Source organism: Genypterus blacodes, unplaced genomic scaffold, assembly GCF_046128005.1.
Source record: "Genypterus blacodes isolate CSIRO-AG114 ecotype Tasmania unplaced genomic scaffold, CSIRO-AGI_Gbla_v1 ptg000133l_1, whole genome shotgun sequence".
In the NCBI taxonomy this organism is placed as follows: domain Eukaryota; kingdom Metazoa; phylum Chordata; class Actinopteri; order Ophidiiformes; family Ophidiidae; genus Genypterus; species Genypterus blacodes.
In genome coordinates this window covers 5943955-5966187 of record NW_027466935.1, presented here as the reverse complement: position 1 = coordinate 5966187, position 22233 = coordinate 5943955, and the positions used below count along the sequence as shown (strand labels likewise).

The 22233-nt window shown below is 42.6% G+C and overlaps 3 protein-coding genes across 4 annotated transcripts; 2 read left to right on the top strand and 1 right to left on the bottom strand.

Moving 5' to 3' along the window:
- Window positions 1–1057: 1057 nt before the first annotated feature.
- Window positions 1058–7683, top strand: taf1c (TATA-box binding protein associated factor, RNA polymerase I subunit C). Its single transcript, XM_076163942.1, has 15 exons — window positions 1058–1501; window positions 2018–2129; window positions 2503–2552; window positions 2686–2781; window positions 3009–3076; window positions 3358–3605; window positions 3844–3975; window positions 4095–4212; window positions 4294–4365; window positions 4483–4618; window positions 4840–4968; window positions 5098–5296; window positions 5406–5543; window positions 5635–7004; window positions 7150–7683. The coding sequence occupies exons 1-15, from the start codon at window positions 1385–1387 to the stop codon at window positions 7414–7416; spliced, it is 3252 nt and encodes a 1083-aa protein (XP_076020057.1). The 5' UTR covers window positions 1058–1384; the 3' UTR covers window positions 7417–7683.
- Window positions 7684–7940: 257 nt separating this feature from the next.
- ccng2 (cyclin G2) lies at window positions 7941–13925 on the bottom strand. Its single transcript, XM_076163943.1, has 8 exons — window positions 13837–13925; window positions 11828–11982; window positions 11500–11637; window positions 11078–11328; window positions 10860–10938; window positions 10654–10752; window positions 10215–10417; window positions 7941–9272 (listed from the first exon to the last, which is right to left on the bottom strand). The coding sequence occupies exons 2-8, from the start codon at window positions 11930–11932 to the stop codon at window positions 9140–9142; spliced, it is 1008 nt and encodes a 335-aa protein (XP_076020058.1). The 5' UTR covers window positions 11933–11982; window positions 13837–13925; the 3' UTR covers window positions 7941–9139.
- A 763-nt stretch (window positions 13926–14688) lies between these two features.
- ccni (cyclin I) lies at window positions 14689–22157 on the top strand. 2 transcript variants are annotated; one of them, XM_076163926.1, is made up of 10 exons: window positions 14689–14918; window positions 15707–15866; window positions 17279–17413; window positions 18033–18107; window positions 18322–18462; window positions 18919–19047; window positions 19384–19485; window positions 19880–20036; window positions 20458–20633; window positions 20904–22157. In XM_076163926.1, exons 2-10 carry the CDS (start codon window positions 15753–15755, stop codon window positions 21129–21131), a joined length of 1257 nt encoding a protein of 418 aa, XP_076020041.1. In that variant the 5' UTR covers window positions 14689–14918; window positions 15707–15752; the 3' UTR covers window positions 21132–22157. The 2 variants fall into 2 exon arrangements, with proteins under 2 accessions (XP_076020041.1, XP_076020040.1); XM_076163925.1 differs by having other exon boundaries at window positions 19880–20045; window positions 20440–20633.
- Window positions 22158–22233: the final 76 nt, after the last annotated feature.

Below are 22233 nucleotides of genomic sequence, written 5' to 3'. Positions count from 1 at the left end.
TTGATGGTGGAGGTTCCCACTGTACGTGTGCATGTGCTCACAATACACAAACCTTTATGATCAGAGGTTGTCAAGACAGAATGAACTAACCAAACCACAGACACACACACACACACATACACATATATATGTGCATGTATAATCAAGAAGCAATACAGTGATCCTTTAAATGTCAAATATTAGTCAAATTTTAAGGTGAAAGCAGGCTCCAACAGTTTTCTTGACATGATAAAACTAATGAAACTAATAATACAACTCAACTGCTCACCACTGTTTTTTAACTGAGTAAATATGGAAACTGGGGTTGATCATCAGTGGTTTTTATGATTTCTCTTGTGACTTGCTTGACTTATAGCAGTGACACAAGACTTGCTTGTGACTTACACATGAGTGACTTACTCCCACCTCTGATTCAATGAAGAAAAACTTCACTTGACTGATTGATTGAGGCTGATTTGATGTTTATTTCTTTATTTTTAAATCGGGGAAAACATGTTGTTCAGTCATCAATTACACTTAAATAGATCTATTTATGAGTTTTTACAAAGCACCACAAGCTCTGTGACATCTGGAAAAGTTCACTTTAATTCTATGAAAGAGGGAAACATTGAACATTGACATTGTCTTTTTCATTCATTTGCAACATGTTTTCAAATAAAATTCACATGTGATTGATAAAGAAAACACTGCCATAAATAGTTTGATTGAAATAAGAAGAAATAAAAGGGGGGGCGCTTTGATGCGTTTTGGTTTGTATTGGACGATCTTAAACATGGTATATTTATATTCTTTGAATTGTGATGCCTCATTTGATATATGCGGGATATCAGCATTGTGTATTTTTTAATTAAATGACCTATAAATGTGCAGACGCGTCAGTAACGACAAATGACCACAAGGTGACAGTATATGCATACAATAGTAATGTTTCTGCTGAACTACAAGCAACAACACTCGCCACAAGGGGCAGTATTTCGACAATTCTAGATCGCCAATTTCACACCTACTTCCTACTTCCAATTGGTGGCGGCATTGCACCACTAAACCAGTTTGCCAACCGCCAATAAACTCCTAAGAAGAAGAACAGGAAGCGCTCCTTAAAGCCGACAGTCTGTGAAGTTTCAGCATCATTTTGGCACTGAGGCGGTGTACTTTAACGTAGACCGTGAGTTAAACCGGGTGTTATGATGAGTAGAAAGAAATACACGTGTGTAACGGGCGACGTTTTATTACTACGTCATCTGTGGCGGCTTGGTTCATGTTAGCTTGTCTGTTACAACGTGTTTAGACTTCTTCTCACATGGACCGCCGACAGAGGGCAACCATCTGACACACACACACAGCAGTCACTTCTTTCTGACTGCTTACTTCGTGACAAACATCAATGGATTTTCAGTTCCCTCGGCAGCTTTTCCCGTCCTTCTATAACAGCGGACCTCCGGATTTAGTGCCTAACCTCTGCGCCGGAAATTGGGGGACCTACGACCGAATCACAGCCGAGGTGAGTCTCAGTTACAATAGCACGTAATCGTCAAATAACGACTTTATAGATAATAACTGTACCGCATTGTATATATCTAATTCAATGTAGACTAATTAATTAATTAATTAATATCTTATCGTAACACGTGCAACAGTGGCAATAATAATAATAATAACAATCATTATTACTTCCATTAATATTATTAATTGCATTATTATTGTTGTTGTGGACTCCGAGGTTCAGAATAAAAATCGGCACAATAAACAATCCAAGAAAATAAATGAATAGCTGACAAATCCCCTATATTTATGTGACTTTTACTTTTTAATATTTTGTCAAGCGTTCAAATTAGGACAGCAACTACTGTCATCGTTGCAAAATCAACTGAGAAAATTGCTGTGGTCTTGCTGTTTGGGTTGTTTGGAATCCCCTTGAGGACCTGTTGTGCCTGTCCTCAGATTTTGGTCTTGTTGTTCCCATTTTCATGTACTTGGCAAAATACAAAATTGGATGCTTGTGGTTTTGTGGTTTCAGGGGGGTTCTGGTCCTCTGTCCAGCTGGACATTCACACCCAGACATGACACCAGAGGAGAAACATGGATTCAGACCCAGACTGTGACGCGTCCCCTCCTGTCCCCTAAACACGGTGAGTCCATTGCTGCATTCACATTACATGTTAGTGTCACTAATCCTGGTTTTGCATTGCACAACATTACTGTGGAGCAAGCTTAGCACACAATCCCCCCCCTCTGGGAAATGGAACGCAGAGCTCAGAGCTTGGCACCTACATGTTTCGAGGTGATTGGAATCAGACTGATTAGAGTTTCAGGCGTATTTGTTTATAATTAATCACTACATTCTCATTGTCCCGGCATCATCGTGTTAATATTGCTTGTCAACAAAAACCTATTGTTGTTATTCCTCGAAAGATTTAGAAGCCAGTTTAGAATTCAGATAAGTCTATCCATCCTCACTCCTGTTGGAACATTTTCCAAATTGAATTGATCTCATTTTTCCAGGCTTCCTTTTCCAGGCGTCTCCTCCGGATCCACTCGACTTCACAGATCATGTAAGTGCAACATGTGGCGAACAGCAGCGACTCGTAACAAAGCTGGACGACGATTTCAGAATATGATACTCGGTAAATCCAATCATCTCTCATTGAGAACTTATTGTCCCATGATCTCTTATTTCTGCTTTAGATGCAGAACTTCTTCATGAACCACTGCCAGGATGCCTTCAGCTCCATGAGTGAACATCTGGGGGGAAATTTCAACTTTACACCTGGTGAACAAGAGGTGAAGAACATTCTGTAGAAACATGAACAGAAATGAAATCATAACAGGAATAGTTGATCATTGTTGCTCTTTTATGACGTGTGTGTGTGTGTGTGTGTGTGTGTGTGTGTGTGTGTGTGTGTGTGTGTGTGTGTGTGTGTGTGTGTGTGTGTGTGTGTGTGTGTGTGTGTGTGTGTGTGTGTGTGTGTGTGTGTGTGTGTGTGTGTGTGTGTGTGTGTGTGTTACAGGGGCACAGGAAGGACTCAGTTCACATGTGGAGGGTGAAGAGGTTCCTGGACAAGTTGAAGTATAAAATGTGAGTGCACCTTATTGTCGCTGTGTCATGGGCAAAACGTAACATTCCATATGATCCAAAGTTCTTTGTGTGGTGTGTTCTCCTTTCACAACTGGAGTGGATTTCCAGCAGGTGGCACTGGAGCTCCATGTTTTAAAAAAAAAACCCCATATCAGTTTTTATCGGGGGAACAGAGCCTTCCTTTTCTGGACCAATCCTGTGGGCTGGGCTTTCACAGAATACAAACTGATATGTGTGTTTCTGTTGCTTCATCTCCTCCTCCCTGCGTTTCTGTCTCTCAGATGTCATCAGTCGTATTCCTGCAGAGCCATGGAGTTGTACAACGCTCTACTGCCTGACGTCATTCATGACATTCCTCCCGAGCTGCTTGGCTCTCTGCTGTATGAGGAGCTGGCCCAGCAGAGAGCCCGCATGCTGTTCTCTGAAGCCGCCACCGGGGGTGCTCTGGCCTTCGTCCCCTTCAATCAGAGCTGCGACTCTCAGCATGGCTGCCTCGTCTACCCTGAACAAACAGGACTGGACCGCCTCAGTATCCTTCAGATGAATATGGAGGAGATGCTGAGAGAAATATTTGATACACACCTTGAGTAGTGTTTTAATTCTCATAAAAGCAATTAGTGTGCATTAGTATTATTATTATTAAACGATATACAGAAGATATTGAACGTAAGGCCTTTTGAAAATACACCCTGCTGAATGTGATGCCAGTTGCTTGTTTCTTTTCTTTTACTTCCCTTACTCATATTCCTCTTAACACAGTAGCTCAGACTTTCTCAAGGTGGCGCTGCAGTACCGTAGAGGCGGTCCGTCACGTGTGGACGCCTGCAGCAGCAAACCGTTTAGCTTCCAGCTGAAAGGACCGGTGAAACAGATCAGCTCTGCCTGCCTCCTCGATGACTGTAAGCATGAGAATATTTACAATCAGTTATTTAATGATCGCCGAGAGAGAACTCTAATAATTTATAATATTTAGTCGTCTAATGCAGCTAACGTGGAACTATTGTCTTTGTTTATGTAGGTTGCGTTGCTGTGCGGTCGGATCACCTGTGTGCTGCTTGGAGATTCAGTGAAAGAAGCCAACCTACTTTACTTCAGGTCATTAACACAACGGAACTCGCTACATGCATCAATGTCAGGTTAGTGCTCAGAGGGGTGCTGGGACATCGCAAAAAGCTTTTGGAACAGTTCCTGTGCTGAAAAACGGGTCCTGTTTTTAGTCCTCATGTCTTAGGTGAAGTTCTGGTTGCCAGCGAGAGCGGAGCAGCAAACCTGTGGACCGTTGGAAAATGGTGAGGAAGGGACGAAGTGTTTTTATGATTCGACATTCTTCTCAGGCATTGCCGACAAGTGAAGTGAGTGTAGAGGATGCGTGATTACATATAGCTCTTTAATTTCTGTTCTATCAGCGTGCAGAAGGTCCGCAAGGAAGACAGCAACCTCTACTTTAATGACAAGTCAGCGTGGCGATGGTGCGAGTTCTCCGCCCACCCGAGGGTGATGTTGTACGCAGACAGGACAGGCGTGGAGCTCACTGACATCAGGGTGAGGTTAGCATCTCTAAGGATCAGACATATTCTGTTTGGTTCCCTGCTATCACGACATATGTTTGTATTCGTACATTTTAAGGAGTATATACTGTTTACGTAATCGCGATAGATGAACGAGGGTGCGGAGTCTCGGTTGTCTTTCGTACCACCCGAGCCTGTTCTTCATCTACCACGTCATTGTTGAATCCCTCCTCTTCCTTCCCTCCGTCTCTCCAGGTCGCTCCGGTTTCCGGTCTAACTCTGTTTCGTATCGGTAAGACTTCTGAGTGTCGCAGCGGGGAGAGACTCATCCTGTCCAGATACCTGGGAGACTCTCACTGCTTCCACCATCTCATTACCACTCAGGTTACATTCATGGCCTCTCCTCTCTTTGTAGTCATCGTACACATGATAACATTCGTACATACAGTATATCATAAATCATCCTGTTGTTTGTCATACTAAGAATATTTTGAACAAACTTCTGTGTTCCAGTACTCTGCCTACATCATGGATGAGCGTTTCCCCTGTGTGCCCATGCTGAAGTGGGATCACATGATGCGCTCCCCCCCCATGTTTTGTCAAGTCCTCCCTGGCTCCGCCTCGCCCGGGTCCGGTGCGGGCGAGACTCGGACCACCAAGGTCGTGCTGGGGTCCCAGTTTGCTCAGGAGATAACACTGCTGCAGTATTCAGGTCAGTCGGCAGAGGGAACTGTGACCTTTCCTCTACCAGCCGTACGGGGAATTTTGTAGATTGGATGTTTGGCGGATAAGTGATGTGTATGGTTATCTGTTTATGTCAGGAGGCAGAGCAGAGCCGTGTGTAACTTGCGGACCTCCTCAGGCTCTGCTAAGACCATCAGACAGCCTGAATCATCTTCCTGTTCAGATCCCTCATCGCCTGGACATGGCACACAGCAGACTGGCCTCACCTGCTGCAGGTACCGACCAATCACAGGAGAGGGAGAGAGAGAGAGAGGTTGTAGTTCCTAAGTAGCTGATGTTCATTTTTGTTTTGTTGTTTTCCCCCAGGTCTAACTTGTATCCAGAAGAGACAACGAGGAGAGGAGTGCATCTGTGTTCTTCAGCTCACGGAGGCAGGAGATGTTTTCTACCAAATCCTTGAGCCGCAGCAGACTGAAACGACTCGGCCGCCAGTACAACAAGAGGAGTCGGCACCTCAGCAAGGAGTCGGCACACGAATAGAAACGGCACCGAGTGAAGCCACGGCATCAGGGACAGGAAGTAAACCACAACTACCGAGGCAAGAGACAGATAATGTTGCAGGTATGAGCAGAGAGGCGTTATCTGAGTCCTCCTCTGAAGAGTCGGATGAGTCGGGCAGAAAGAAACGGAGGTTGAAGCATTTGGGGCTGCAAGTTATTGTCAACGACGTCCCAGTGCCCGGCAAAACGAGTGAGTTAGTCGGAGGGAGTGATGTAAACGCGGTTAATGAAAATAATAATGACGTGACAAAGGAACCTTGTGTAGAGGAAACCACGAACGGCTCTGTCACTTTAAGTAGCGCCCATGCTTCTGAGCCTCAGAGTGAGGTGAAGCTGGGGACCGACACTCTCAATACCTGGAAAGTTTGGCTTCAGAAATTAATCCCAAAGAGCCGCAAAAACGAGGCTCGTCCACAACGCCTGCAGCGATTCACCACCAAGACGAAAGACCTCCTCTGTCCTCCTGAAAGGGAAATCGCAAACCCGACAGACGAGGAGCTCGTGTGCCGTCTGAGGCAAGATTTGAGGGCCTGCATGACGAATCGCTCACTGCTGCTTCAAGGGACCGTCTCGTCCCTGGAACTGCTGGAGACGGTGCCGTTGCCTGACACCGTGAACGGCGAGCAGTGGAAGGACCCGCTCAGTCAGCGCCTCAATGCCTCATGGCGTGGGAAAGATTCATGGACGGCGTGGTGGGAGGATTGGCTGGGGCTGAACAGAGAGGCAAAAGTGAAGGAGCTGAGGAGGAAGAGGAGGAGGGAGAAGGCCACAAAGAGAGACGGCGGTCAAAGCCTGGACCTCTCGGGGAGCTTCACCTCATCCCTCAGCCACCAAGATCTGGATGATTTCTCCGATTGGACCTCTTCTGCCAGCCAGGGGGCGTGGTCGGACTCTGAGGGGAATGGGAATGGGACGTGTGAGGGGAATGTGACGTGCCAGCTGGACGGGTTGCTTGAAGGACAGACACCGAGAGCAGAAACGCCCAACGCAACGCCAATCACCACGACGTCAGCCACACTTCTTCAGGAGAAAGAGCAACACGGTGAACAAACACAATCGTCTCTCAGCAGCTCCCTCCTCCCTCCTGTGTCCCCGACCCCAAAACCCTCCTCAGTCAGTCAGAGGTCGAGGCGGAGCAGACATCCGTTGGGATATCTCAGCAATCTCCTTGCACAGGTAGACTTATTCTCTCTACACTACGTCCCTGAAGGATCCCTCTGGGTGTGATGCTCAGTTTTGTTTACTTTTCATTCAACAGTAACTTCTCTTTCCTGAACAATGTTGTATATTGTGTCGTGTTCATCTTCTTTTTTTTTTCCAGGAGCAATTCTCACAGCCTGACAGTTACTTCCTGGAGGAGGAGAATGACGTGCACCCGCCGCGTCCCCTGAGCGTCACCTCCTCTCAGCGCCAAGCCTCCCAGTCTACCAGTCAGAGGAGCATCAGGGCGGATCTGTCTCAAGATACCTCGGTCAGGTCGGGTCTCTCCCAGTCCCAGTCCCTGTCCCAGCTCTCTCAACCTTCACAGGGCCGAGCGGGGCCGCCCCAAACCCCACAGCCCAAGAAAAAATCTCGAATGGGATTTTAATTTTGTTGACCTTCGAGTGTCATTTGTGGAGGTTTCACTGCTTTAGACTGTGAATGTTTCTCTTCTGTTCAACATTTGCTTTGGCAGAAATGTTCAGATTTTCGATGGACTAGGTTAAAGTAACCTCAGACAAACGTCGTTGATGTTTCTGAGCCGCAGGGATTTGGAATGCGTCTTCGTGAACGCTTTTGAGTTCAGCCTGATTTTGCCTGAATACTCCAAGAAGAAATCTCACGGGACATTTCTAATAAGCTGAGGAAAACCCAACTTCCAGAGGGAAAAGGATGGAGCGTCTCAGGAACCTCGAAGAGAAGCCAGAAACATTTGGTAGGACTGAATGAACTTTCTACCTTTTTTGTCGTGCTTCCGTTTGCTTTTTTGTCACCGGCTACTGACGTGACTTTGCTGTTGCCAGGTCAGGTGACCTCACAGAACGACCTGTTCTCTGTCCAGGCTTCTCACATTGAAAATAAGACCTGTGTGTTGCTGTTGTGTTGTGCGAGGGTGAGAAATGACATCAATCAGTTTAAAAAATATTTTTTTATAAGATTTTTTTTCAATACATGTGACAAGAAGAATAAATTAATATCTACAGAGAACTATTCACATTTTTTGTTTTTTTTTACATCATATACAGTTTTCCATGTTTTTGTAAAAACATTTTCTTACATTTTGTGATTTTTTTTTTGACACTCGGTCAACATTACTTTGTTTCCGTACAACACTCTCTCTGAACAGACACCTAGAATGTTTCCACTAATTCCTAACACGGGCAACTTTCAATAATCATCAGAGCTTCACAAACACACACACACACACTTTCAATATTTTGAGTGAACACCATGCAGACAGGGGGCTCTGTTTTGCTTGGAGAGGATGTTTCAGAGGACTGAATGTTGGGAGAATGATGCTACAAATAGCTAAGATAAACCTCCACTCCAATAATCCTAACACTTACAATGCCATCAAAATGGACCTGTGCAAATTTAACGTAAACTCCGTACAGCAGCTGAGAGCGACTATAATTTCAGCTCCTGTATCTTGAGATCAGAAGAAATGACAACGTAATCTAATTTAGCTTTTAAAGCCTGTTAACAAACATTCTCTACTATGGCCATAAATATGTTACTAGCATTTCTTGTGTTTTGCCTGTTAGGTGTAAGACAGGTCCAAACACTTTTCTACTTTGTTAAGATCAGACAAGATTTCCCCTCAACCTAAATTTTAACTCAAAGAAATGAGAAGAGTAAGATTTGTAAATGGGAGATAACTCCAGGTCTCAAAAAGCCACTGTTGACGTCAGTATGAAGAACTCATCCCTAATAAAATACAGTTTTTCGATGAATAACAGTCAGAAACATGCACCTGAAGAAACACCACAATGTTTTGGGGCAAGTTTCCTTCTCTTGGTGATGTAAACTAGAAGATAAACTATTGAAATGTGGCATTTAAAGTTCCAGGAGGATGACACCCGAATGTTTCTTCTCACAGCCAACATTGTGTACAAATCTTCTATTCTGGAATGTGACAACACGCACCAAAAACATCTACCAACTAAAAGGCAAATCAACCAGGCAGGAAGAATCCACATCAGCTGGCAGTTTTGTGTTGAACTTCCTATTTGGGATTATTCCAGGCAGGGGTCAGTCTGGTTGGCCATTTATGACAAGTTAAAGATATAGAAGGGGGGTGGCAAACAAAGGCACGAGCCACGGTGCGGCCATCAGGCGTCCAGGCGTTGGGGACGTTTTTGACGGCAAAGGTGCAGAGGGAAGAATGCACCTTCGGCGTCGCTGCCCAAAGAACTGCTGAGACTCTCCTCCCCTGAACTCAGAGCGTCCTCACACGAGTCCTCACTGCACAAACAAACACACAAACATGTCAGTGTTTACGTACAAAGAGGAAAATTGTAAGTATGATGTTTATCTTACAGCAAATCTACCCTGCAGTCAGTGTCTTATGCAAGTTTGGAAGTCAGTCAGTCTGTCAGTGCTGTGTTTCATAACTATGGATGTCGTTGCGTAAGCACTGAGGCGTCTCACGTCTCATGTGACATCATGGAATGTGTCTTGGTGGGACGTGACCAGTGACACATCACACTTAAGGGCTCTGACGCAGGCAGAGAGAGAGAGGTGTGTTTTGTGTGTAATGGGACGTTTCACACACAGTTTGTTACACTATGACGTCAATGAAATTCCACACTATTCAATGATTCTTTCCATTACATTTCCATATTAAGTAAATAGGACATATATCAATCAACCCTTTACAACTTCTGTGGTATCGTAAACCAAACCAAGCTTTATTATCTTGTTATATTGTTTATCAAAGTTTAATTACACTTAAAGAATCCCAAACCTGTCAGATCAATGTGCAGCAGAAACTTTGTCAGACATAAAGCTGCCTCATGTTCAGCATTAACACTGAGGATTACTTTGCTGTTAATGCTAAACTAGGTTTGACAACTTGTTTTCGTGGCCATTTTGGCTGTTGGACGCTGTTGCCATACAAACTGAAAGTGTGTGTGTGTGGGTTGCTGTCAGGATTGTTTGGTGTTTTCCGTGCTCTCAGTCTCAAACAGAAACTATTCGCACTTGTTGGGGCTAATCCCAAACAGGTAAAGCTGAATACTCTCTCACCTACTGTAGACTTCTTCAGCACTAGTCTAGTATAGTCAAGTCAAGTCAAGTCACAGTGACCTTTTCTGTCATGATTCATTTTTTAAAAAGCTGCTTAGTGACTTCAGGCCATGGTGTCTGATTGATGTTGTGTTTCTTGAGTGTGTCTGAGGCTCTGACCTCTCGCTCTCGTCCCAGCCTCCCTCGTGGATGGTGGGTAGCTCAGGAACGCTGCAGTAGCTGCTGTGGAGGTTCTGGGCCGTCCGACGGGACACGATCCACACCAGCTTCTTGTGGTTGGGTTTGCTGCATTCGGGCGATGCGTAGTCTGACAGACACTGAGCCACCAGATCACACCAGTACATCAGCTCAGAATCCACTATCTGAAAGCGACACAAACCAGTACGTCAACAATCTGAAAGCAAAACTATCATCATCACATACTTCAGTCATGTGATTAACCCACTTAGCAGTATCATAATCGCAAGCATGTTGGTAGTTTTTCAGGTTAAGGGTTTGGAAGCCAGCCAGAGAAAATAAGCCAGGTTAAAGATCCCTGCAGAAACTGGATCACTGTGGCCATGTTAACCCAAATAAATCTGTGTATCGGGGGTTTTACCTTCAGGTGTCTCTGGATTTGATGAGCGATTTCCATCATGTCCTCAGACTGGACAGCTTGGATCTCCTGCCTCAGCAGAGATAAGGCCAGGACAGATGGCTGCATAGGAAGAGACGGATAAAAGATGAAAAAACAGAAGCAAAATACAGACAGATTTCACTCTGCTGTCAGAATAATATGATGAAAGTGGATTGTGAGATTCTTACCTTAGCTTTGGAGAAGGAGATCCTGCATAGACATACTCTGAGCTGAGCCTCCAGCTTCTCCAGGCTCACACTCTCCTTCCTGTCCAAACAAAACCCCACATAGATAAGAGATAAGGTCACAGTCTGGTTCAGTTACATCTTCAGGTCATCAGTGCAACCTTCGGGAAATACTAATGTCAATATAAATGGCAGATCACAATTGATTTCCTCTGACTCACCTGTCTGTGGGTTGAGAAAGTGCAATCTGGTGGTACAAGTGCAAAAAGGTTAAGGCAGTGATTGCTTTGGACTTGAAGTTGAGCTTCTCTGTGATGATCTTCTCCATGCGGCCCAGGTCAGACACGGTGAACCTGCACTGTCCGATGCGGATGAGCTCATCGATGGAGGTCAGATTGCACTCGTCCTCCATCACTTTGGCCGCCATGTGAAGGCAACTGAGGCTGACGCAGGAGAGATGCTTTGGCTGGATCTGAGGAACAAGGACAATGCAGCTAAGAAAGTATCCTAGTATCTGAACACAACAAGCTGATTCCAATCATTAACTCTCGTAAATGTTAGCTTCTTCTCAACTTTTCAAGGGATAAAATATTGCTCTGTGAACTAGAACACAAAAACAATAGTAGGCGTGAACGTTTCTTACCCTCATCATGGCCAGAAATCTATCAAGCAGGTTGACGGCCAGGACGAAGGTCTGCGTGCTGTAACCAAAGAAACTGGCTAGGCTCCACAAATCCTCCACTTTGGCATCTCTGCTCTTAGCCGAGATCCGACTGTCATCCTAAAAAAACAGTGATCATCAACCCGCTGCAGCACCTGAATGTAGTTCACCTGTATCTTAGCAGGTAGGTTCACTAAACATCTGAAGAATGCACCCCTAGCTACTTTGCATTCCGGTAAACAGAATAAGACTTGAAACAGTAATAATAGAATGAATAATTAGCTGTAGTCCTGACGGTGAACCTGCTCACCTGTGTGGTGGACTCGATGAGGCAGAGTCCCGCCTCTCTGGGCAGGTAATAAAGCTCCTGCTCATAATTCACCCTCAGCTCCTTCATCAGCTTGAAACCATCCATGTCTCTGCTGACTCCGCAGGCAGTAATGTCTCACACACACAGTATTTACACTGCAAGACAGAAACATTTCATGATGAATGTTTTTTACAGATACACAGATACTGAAAACACACTTGCGGGTGGATTTTACAACTTAACGAGTGTTTAGAGAGTATTATTAAAAAACAAGTATATTTTAAAAATGGGGTTTAAACTACAGGTGCAGTTTAATAAATTAGAATCTGGTCATCTTCCCCATGATTGTGTGACCTACTGAACCAGACTGAGAGACAATTAAAGGCTCAGGAAACCTTTGCACAGGTGATTTGAGTTAATGAGCTGATAAGAGTGTGACACCATATTGAATAATCTCAAAATTAAAACAAATAAAGGCTTGGAATATTTCACTTTGTGTGTTATGAATCTATAATAAATGAGAGTTTCACTTTTTCAATGGAATAACTGAAATAAATTAACTTTTCCACGATATCTTATTTATTGAGCTGCACCTGTATATGGACTGTATATAGCGGTCTGTAAAATGCAAAAACAACCAAATCCATGTACTGTACATCAATTTCCACATATGACATAGGTCTATATGTGAACAAAAAGCTCACTGTTAATTTAATAACACGTTTCTTTATTGTTGATACCATTTTAAGGGAGAACACGAGTTGGTCTTAAGGTCTATAGTTGTTTAGGGAGAGAATGAAACGGAAATTTCAAATGACAATGGCCATTACGGTATTTGGTTCACTTGTTATCGTAAGTTTGTAGGCGTTCCAGTCAGTCTTTATAACTAGTGATTGAAAATAATAATTATATTAACAATAATAATCATAATAATATACTATTACGCCAATGAAATTCCAAACTTTTCAATGATTTTTCCCCATAACATTTCCATATTAAAAGTAAATAGGACATATATTAATCGACTTTTACAACTATTATGGTATTGTAAACCAAACCAAACTTAATAGTAATAATAACAACCCCCCAGGTTGCCATGTTTTGTGACCTATATATTTCACGGTCACAGTCCGGAGTCCAACCCCCCACCCCCCGGGTCAGGTTTCCTCTGGTTGACGCCTTCTGAAGCTCTTCTACATCGAAAAACAACCTCTTAATCAAAGTCGATCTATCAACTACACGGACACAAAAACGCCATACACACGACACAATATCTATTTAGTCGTAAAACAACAAATGTCCGGGGGAGCCTAGGTTAATATTAGCAGTAGAAAGCTAGCGGCTCTTTGCGTTTAAATCCTCAGATCGGAGCGGGGGGATGGGCTGATCTTTCATCCATACTAACCTACATGTATATCAAAATATACTGTTATACACGATTAACGCCACTGAACTACACCTTCGATTCGAGCATATTAGTAACACGCAATAACTCAGATGTAGATGTTTACGTTTTATTCTGCAGTAAAACCGTGACAAAAAAGCTCTGCCTTGAAAGGAGAAGAATTCAGACGATAGATGTAAATAAAAAATACAACTAATGCAATACACTTTTAGAGTCAAAATTGCAAAGGAATTGAAACACCAGCTATATTATACGCGGGTTATTGCTATTTTTGGTGCAATGATTGAGTAAAACCATGTCAAAGGCTCGGGTTGACATACTCACTTAACACCAAATGAAAACATTGGCGGATTAAAGTAGAGAAAAAAAACATGCATATCCAGATTACTCCTAGAACACTTACAAATGCCGTTATTTGTCTCAAAATTGACGTCAGATTTGTTTCCTTGTTGGGGTTGAAACCACTAAAATACAGTATAATACAAATGTAATACAAATGTAAACGTTTCGGAAAGATTTCAGCCTCGGCATTAAATGTAATTCGATGGAGTGATGAATTCCGTGCAAATTAGCGGCATTTTTTGACAAATCAAGTTCAACTGACCTGTTATTTCAGCTTATATCCACATATCTGTTGTCTTGTCTTGGTTATCCTTTTTCTCTTCTCTCCTTTCTCTTTCCTTTGTTGACGTTCACAACTGTCACGCCCACATTTCACATCAGATTGCAGTAGCCAATCAGGAAGTGGGTTCTAGAATTGACGCCGCCTCCAATCAGGTTTAACGTTCACGGTTTTAAATTACGCACGATAAATTGGCTGTATTTTGCTTTAATTTTCACATTAGTGTCAACAAATAGGTTATTTTTGACGAAAATGTACGCATAATCCATCGATAAATGCCACTTCTATCAAGAAAATAATCTGACGCTTCCGCCAGGATTGACCCTTCTTTCAACCAATCCGCGTGCTGTATTTTGTAAAGTTCAAATAGGCCGCCCAAAATTAAAAGGTTTGATTGGCTCTTGGCTATAGAGAGGTTGGATGTCATCTCAGCATTACGTGCATTACGTGCAGCATTAGTGCTTTTTGACCTGTGTGTATATATATATATATGTGTATAGTATATGTTGATGGTACACTTAATGATACTTTCATTTTGTGTTTCTTAATTAATGTTGTTGATTTTTTTTAACCTTTGTTCATTTTGTTTATTTTAATTTTTGCTCACTGACATCGATAAATCAGAGATATTGGCTAAATAATGTGTGACACATTTACAGTTTGTAAAATATTAGCGTAATGCTATACAAACCGTTGCTGTACTCACATCTGAGACACAATCATAAGATCATAGGAATATAACAGGATAAAAGATGAAAGATCTCCTGGTCTGTGCCTAAGTGGGTGGAGCCTATCCGTCCTTCCCCCCCCAGTCCTCCTCTCCCACTCCTCCTCCTCCCCCAGTCCCCTCCCCGGAAGTAGACTTCTTGGTCTATATTCCGTTCACTTATTTTTTTATATATTTTGCCCCTTTTTAATCCCCTTTTTTCCCCTATAAGCAGCACCATGGACGCCAAGATGGACATGTAAACACACGGACGGGACCCGGAACTTGACCCTTTTGTTCCTCGACTTTAATCGACCGAATGAAATCCAGCTGTGGTTTTCTCCGCTTCGTAGGGGAGGTCAGGCTTCGTCTATTTCCTAGCTTCGAAATGACCCTTTAAATATCCCTGCTATTACTTGGCTCATTTATTACACATACGCACTGACACACACATCGTTAGCAACATTTAACAGCGATTTACATTTTTTACGCTTGTGCTGAATTCAACATAAAAACGTTTTGCTAAATTATGTCAATTCATTTGATACGTCAGGACGACAAGCCAGTTGCCTGCAACGCTAAGGAAGTGCTAGACTGATTCCAGGCTATAGCCGGAGCCAGAGTAATGGAAGTAAGCTTCTTATAAATTATACGCCTGTCAATGGAGATCTTTGGTCCCCAAGAGTAGGACATCCCGGTGGCTTGTTCAAATAGCCCCACCAAATATCCATTTGCATTTGACAGTTTTAGAGGTAATGTAGAATCAAACAGTCAATATATTCAAACATACAGACTGTCTACAATCAGCTTATAAGCAACCGCTAGCTGTTCACCGAGCTGAATCATAGATAGCCAAACACTCCAAAGCATCTAGTGCTAATTCATTATAGCACTACTTGGAGCTAACCATCATTTATATTATGGTTGTCCACTCCTTATCCTGTTTTCTGATGTCAGCCAATAAATCATTGTCAAATTTACACTGAACGATGAGACAATGTGAGGCAAGTCATTTCAGATGTTTTGGTCTTTTAACTGTAATATTTCCCATGTTAATCATAGTGCCAAGCCTTGTGCTATGTGAGGACAGACAGTATGCAGTGAATGATATGTTGCATGTATGTTTTCTCTGGGTGTCCCTTGCAGGTGGCTGTATCTGGTGGGGAGGTAGGCTCAACCAGGGTAGGTAGAAATGAAGTTCACCGAACCCTGGGAACGCCAGAGGCTGTCTTTTCTTCTGGAAAAGGCCGCCTCTAGGGAAGCCAAGATGTGGAAGGTCTACGTGCCAAAGAAGCCTTCCGGACAGGTAAACATCCACCCAATTCATCCATTTAGGGATCCACTGACATGTCAGCGCAGATAAAGCCAGATTCAGAGAATATAATTGCAAGTAGACGTTTACATTTCGTAAACTTCAGCTTGCAGACTGTGACTGTGACTCATGCCGCAGACTCACAGGTGTCTCATAAAACTCATCACCTTATTCACTTCACTGTTGCACCATGGGTTAAAAAGAAATACACCCAGAGCACAAGCTCACACTATTTGGTTCCCAGGCCTGTAGAGCCGACTGTATGAGAGTAGATAACGTGTTATTATGACGCCGTGTTGTATCAGGATCAGCTGCAGAAACAGGTGAGTCATTGGACAAATACTTCCTTAAAGTGTGGCGTGTGGTATCATTACACAATCATTAGACTCAGCTGGGTTTACCAACTTATCTTCTCTCATGACATGCGTGTATATGATGTAAGAGTGTGGTGAAATCCCAGGGAATTTACTTTGGACCTTCCAGTGCTTTTGTTTTTGTTCAATTTATTCAAGGCTGTTTTACTTTCTGTTCAATATCACACTTTTATTTTTGGAGCAAGCACCCATTTCCGTTTTATGTTTTACTTTAGTTGACTTATTTGAAAATATTTACTTTAGGATCTTATAGATTTTCCTTTTCCTCTTGACTGTGGCTCCTATAGCACCATTTGTATTTCAATGTTTATCATGGGAGAGCCATAATTAGGCTGTAAATGACAGCGCTGAGCCAGTTATGGTTATGACCCTTTGACCAACTTACCAGGGATACAACTCGGGTAAGAGTTTCCAAACAAACACTACAGCACTGTGTCCAGGTAAAGCGTATACCTGCAGAGTGATGAAGTGTCTGTGCTCATCAGTTTTCTAGGGAATGAAATGGGTCTGCTAAACACTAGAAGACTCATTACGTAACAGGATTATCAGGTTTTTGGATTTCCCTACACCGCAGTGCTCAAACGACATATTCAAATGATCCCTCTATTGTTTTGGATTCCATTCTTATTAAAATGAATTTGACAGATTTGAGATTTGGAGGAGGAATAATCAGGGAAAGTTGTCCTCTTGGTTTTTTGTTTTTAGTCTGGACATAAAAAGGCTGAGAGGCTGAACAGTGTCAGGTTGCTGTTATGTCATACTCCACACACACACCACACCACAGATTTAGACTCAGTGACATGTCTGAAAGGAAATGGGCTAAGATTTAACGTAAATAATGTATAGATAGATAACTTCCTTTAAACTGATCACCATTCGTTCAAAGCACAACGGTCACCCTGCCTCCCTTTGAGACATTGTATGTGATACTGGGCTGTACAAGGACGTTTGATTTGATCAGTCACTATGAAGTCATTATCAGTGTATGAGTTTGCGTCATTTGTTCAATTATGTCATCCTCTGCTGTTGTAGGATACAGATGTCTCCCCAGCCCAGCGGGATGAGGCGGTGCAATGGTTGACAGAACTCCACAGCAGACTCCAGCTGTACCCAGAGAGTCTGGTGTTGGCTGTTAGCATCTTGGATCGCTTCCTTGCTTCCATCAAGGTAAAACATACTGACTAGAGCCGGATAGATACTTTCATTTTACGTTTATATAGAGAATTGGTTAATTGGGTAATAGGCTTCACACGGTAACTCTACAGGCGCATTCATACAGGCGCAACAATAGGAACAAATAGGAAAACGGTAGTTATTGTAGAGCTCAAAGCAGACAGGCTCTTGTTTACAGAAAGCCTCTGCCTGGATCTTTGTTGGGGGGTTTGTTTGTGGAGTTCTTGTCATCAGTGGGAGGTTCCTGATCAGGAAGTCTCTGTTCATGTCAGGCTGCACAACAAGTCCACACTAGGAAGTACCTGTTGATTGTGTCAACATTGTTCTCCACTGAATGAATGAATGAAAGGAGCAGATGTATGGTATTTATAAAGTATACTGTTGAACCTTTTGCAGATTTGCTTTTTATTCAAAGGCTCTAATTGAGACCTTCAAATCCACTCAACATTTCAACAGTTTGATTCCAATTCTCTCCACCAATACTCTGTACACTGTATGTCAATATGTAAATATGTCAACCTCAAGGACCAGAATCTCCACTGGCAGTTATCCTTCACTTATTTCCACAAGTTGTGATAAATCCCTGCATATCATTGACTTGTTGTGTCTGTAGGCCCGTCCAAAGTACCTCCGCTGCATTGCCATCGCCTGCTTCTTTTTGGCTGCCAAAACCTGGGAGGAGGACGAGGTGAAGCAGACACTGCACACACAGAAGAGTCAAGACTTTTGTTGTCATATTCAGCATTCTATGTGTTTGTTACTATTACATGATAATCAAGAAAATTACTTCCATCGCTAGAAACATCTATAAACAGTTTTTGGAGACAAGTGGGAGATTGTTACACTTATTTTAGGTGAAGATCTGAGGTCTCATGTTTTGATATTGTGTGCTTGTTTGTCAGTGTGTGCCCCCTCTGAGGGATCTGGTTGGATCCAGCAGCTGTGGTTGCTCTCCATCAGACATCCTGAGGATGGAGCGGATTATCTTGGACAAACTGAACTGGGATTTGCACACCGCTACATCGCTCGACTTCCTGCACATTGTACGTAGCACCGGGGATGAAAGTAGATTCTAGTAGAGTTCTCGCCAATACTGTGTATCAGCACTGAAGTGTTTGGTGATACTGAGTCCCGGCCTACTTTCACCCCTGCTCAGCACAACACTCACACACACTCACTTGTGTTTCTGGCATAAGATTACGAGTTCATTGCATGTGACCTGACAAATAAAGTATCTTAAATCTTAAATCTTAACAGCGACATATCTATGTTCATTTATGATTAGTAGTTACACACTCGAATGCCTGTTTTCTAATAAATAACTAATTGTGATTGTCACTGTGAATCAAATGAAGCCTGTTAACAGTGACACCCTGAGTCAGAAACATGTTACTGCAGTTTTGAATTTTGTTTGCATGATGAGCTGTCGTTCAGTTTTAATAACAGGCTTATTGAGCTCTCCTCTCCTTGTTTTTCCCCCTCTTCCTGTCGTCCTGCAGTTCCATGCGTTGGTGCTTTCATGTCGCTCTGGACCTTTGGACTCTGTGTTGGGAATGAGCCGCTCTCAGCATCTCTCCCTGCTCACACGCCGACTCTACCACTGTCTGGCTGACCACACACTCATCCAGGTAGACTCACATAAACATGCACCCACACAGACACAAACACCAAATAACACACATTGGGATCCAAGAAGTATTTCACAGCAGAAACATTTTTGCTCATCGCCTAAGCTGAGCAACCAAAGCTAAACACATTTTAAAACAAATAGGAAACAAATCAACATGAACAAGCACAGGGCAAAGTGTATCTTGACCCCCGACCTTGCCTAATCAGCACCTTGTGTAGGAGCTGCAGAGACAGAGAACATATTGTTTTCTGTTGCATAACTACACATGTTGTAAGTGCCAACCGTTAGTGAGATACTGTCCCTGATCAGGTTTGTTTCCTGTGTGTTGACATAGCTTCAAGGATCGCTTCTGGCCTTGGCCCTCATTACTTTGGAACTGGAGACCTGCTGTCCTGACTGGCTACATCTCACCATAGAGTTGCTGGGGAAGGCACAGGTACTGACTGTTGGTGATGTCTTCCGGTCCAAGTAATTGTCTGTCAGACCAACTATCGGTCTTTGTGTCTGTCTGTCCAAAATCACCATACCCACATCTTTGAGGAAGTGCTCTCATTGAAATCACAAACAAACAAACAATTTTGAGTGCAATGGTGCAGCAGAGAGAGAAGCTGTAATTAAGGGAAATTCCATGAGAGGAGGGGAACTACAATTCGAACATCATAAGATAACAACACACCAAACTTCCTTCCCTGGTAATTCAGCACAGATTGGAAGTCTGCAGTCGTCTGCTGCTTCATTCACTTATGTTAACACACGTATAATATTTAGGAATATAGGAATGTCTTTTATATTTTTCTTTTATATCAATCATCTTTCTTTCTGCCCGTCAGATCAACAGCTCTGAGTTGATTCGGTGTCGAGAGCTAGTGGCTTGTAGTCTTTCCACTTCAAGAGCTTCCCTGCCTCCAAACACCGTATACATCTACCAGCCCCTGCTTAGTGAAACCACCAAGCCGCCAGCCGCCTGTGAACCCCCAGACCCCTGCTGTACAATCGGTAAATATGTTATCTTCTATATTCATTCATTAAACCTTGTATCTTTCTGTATCAATGATTACAACCATATAGTTATGTTACTTATTAGTAGTTAAGTATTAAGTTTAAGTATCAAAAATACACATTTATTTTCTTCCTTTTCAAGATCAAAGATAAAAAAGATAGAAATGCATTAAAAAATGTTTGCAACACCCTGACAAAGTAGAACTTTAAAAGTTTCTTTTGTGTGTAGTGCGTATAGATTTATAGATTTCTAACAGACTAAAAGTAATTGAGTTTTTCACCAAGTAACATTGAAGCAAAAATAATCTCTTCCCTAAATTCATGAAGAAGTATAAATTGCTGTAAGATGAAAGTGTAACGTATAAGGATTTGTCTAACTCGACTTTTTTAGGGATGGTCAACAACCCAGCCCTCGTTGCTGCCACTGCCCAGCCTCGGACACCTGCTGCTGGGGAGGAGCAGACCTGGGTCTCTGCCTCCTCCAGCAGAAGCATCCTGGCTCTACTGTCTCCACCTGAACTCCTCCATCACCGCCACCAGCTGCACAGGGTCACACTGAGCTGCAAGGGCTCCACCAAGCGCAAGGTAATGACTCGGTACAAAACAATGTATACAGGAAGGACAACAGTGTGCAGGAGAGCTTCTGTGGAAGGACAAAAGGACCAAAAATGTCTGAACTAAATTTTGTGCCTGTCGATTTTATTAGGGATTGATAAAAGACATCATCAGTAGAGCAATGTTGTTAAAAAAAAAACAAGGAAACAAAGCTGAAAAAAAGTGTTTTGGTAGTATTCTGTTTGTATTAATGTATTTCTAGTGACAGAACTGAATTCCGTTTAAACTGACTGTGTTCAGGTCGAGGAGATGGAGGTAGACAACTTCTTTGATGGGATCAAGCGCCTCTACAATGAAGAAACAAACGCCACCACCATTGTCCAGGAGGGGTCGAGACCAACCACAACAGGTGAAGGAACAGAGGGAGGAGCAGGAAGAGGAGGCCTGACCATCGGCAGCATCCTGTTGTCCCGACAGGATGGCAGCTCCTCCCCCTGTCCACCACTGCAGCCCGTCATCGCCCCGTAGAAGTGGAAGAATAGAAAGCCTGTTTACCAAAACCACTGTAACACTGATCACAAGTCATCTGCTTCACCTTTTATTACAGCACAAAATCTGATATATTTAAACTTAAGCATGTTCTTAAATGATACATGTGTTGCTAAAGCAGACACAATTGGACAAATTCTTTCAACAAATAAATATGCAACTCCCTCAGCTATAGCAAAAAAAAAATTATTGATGTCTTCAGGCAATGTTGCTCGTCAGAGGTGCTAAAAATGACGTTTGTGTCACTGCTTTTCAGACACAAAGCAAAAAAACGGTACAGCAAATATGAAATATATTGCCAGAAAGGTCGGCAGCAGATGTGCTCAGTGGTTAAGATGTGTTTTGTTTTGGTTCAGATGACCCCAACAAAGCCCCGTTTTGCTCAGCAATCCCGACACACACTATCAGGCCGCAGCCCGAAAACAGAGCCCAAAAAAACTGAACGTAAAATCTAATTAAAAAAGAAAAAAAAATGCTGCTACTCCATCAATTATATAGACAAAAAGTTTTAAAAAATCATGATATAAAAACTATTGTGTCAATTTATCTTTGTTGTTCACGCTAAATATTCTTCTTTCATCTTTTTATTTGTTTTTCTTGTTCCTTCCTATCTGTCTGCATGTTTTTATCTACGTTAACTAATTTATTTTGCACCCAAATACATTACAATCGAATGTATGAATGAAAACAATCTGTGTTTTACTCACCCAGATTGAAAAAAAATATATAACTTCCTGATTTGTGGAGTGCAGTTTGATCATTGAGAAAATGCTAAAAAAAAATCCCTGTTTCACCCCATGCTTTTCGCTGAATGAAGAAAAAAAAATGTCTCTCAGGTTGTTTTTACCTACAAACAGAAAAAAAAAATGGGGCTTCAATGTTTGAAAGTTAAGTGTGAAATATTCTGGCAAAACACTCTGTTCTTCCAGCTGTGGGCGCTGTTGGTGATGCTCTGGGCTTCCAAACACACAGCGGCTTTGGAAAATAAAAAAGTCTGAAAACTGATGCTTTTGTATTTGTATTTCTGAAGCAATTACACAAAATATAAACTAATGTGCATTGTTTTGTCACACAAGGGGAG

What these genes read in the sequence shown, in the direction of transcription:
- taf1c (XM_076163942.1), top strand. Translation starts at nt 1,385, where the DNA reads ATGGATTTTCAGTTCCCTCGGCAGCTTTTCCCGTCCTTCTATAACAGC. An exon ending in GACAAGTTGAAGTATAAAAT is followed by an intron (nt 3,077 to 3,357) that starts GTGAGTGCACCT and finishes TCTGTCTCTCAG; the next exon opens with ATGTCATCAGTCGTATTCCT. An exon ending in GCTACATGCATCAATGTCAG is followed by an intron (nt 4,213 to 4,293) that starts GTTAGTGCTCAG and finishes TCCTGTTTTTAG; the next exon opens with TCCTCATGTCTTAGGTGAAG.
- ccng2 (XM_076163943.1), bottom strand. Translation starts at nt 11,932, where the DNA reads ATGGATGGTTTCAAGCTGATGAAGGAGCTGAGGGTGAATTATGAGCAG. An exon ending in GATTTCTGGCCATGATGAGG is followed by an intron (nt 11,329 to 11,499) that starts GTAAGAAACGTT and finishes CTTGTTCCTCAG; the next exon opens with ATCCAGCCAAAGCATCTCTC. An exon ending in GGCTGGGACGAGAGCGAGAG is followed by an intron (nt 9,273 to 10,214) that starts GTCAGAGCCTCA and finishes TTGTTTGTGCAG; the next exon opens with TGAGGACTCGTGTGAGGACG.
- ccni (XM_076163925.1), top strand. Translation starts at nt 15,753, where the DNA reads ATGAAGTTCACCGAACCCTGGGAACGCCAGAGGCTGTCTTTTCTTCTG. An exon ending in CGCTCGACTTCCTGCACATT is followed by an intron (nt 18,463 to 18,918) that starts GTACGTAGCACC and finishes GTCGTCCTGCAG; the next exon opens with TTCCATGCGTTGGTGCTTTC. An exon ending in AGACCCCTGCTGTACAATCG is followed by an intron (nt 20,046 to 20,439) that starts GTAAATATGTTA and finishes CGACTTTTTTAG; the next exon opens with GGATGGTCAACAACCCAGCC.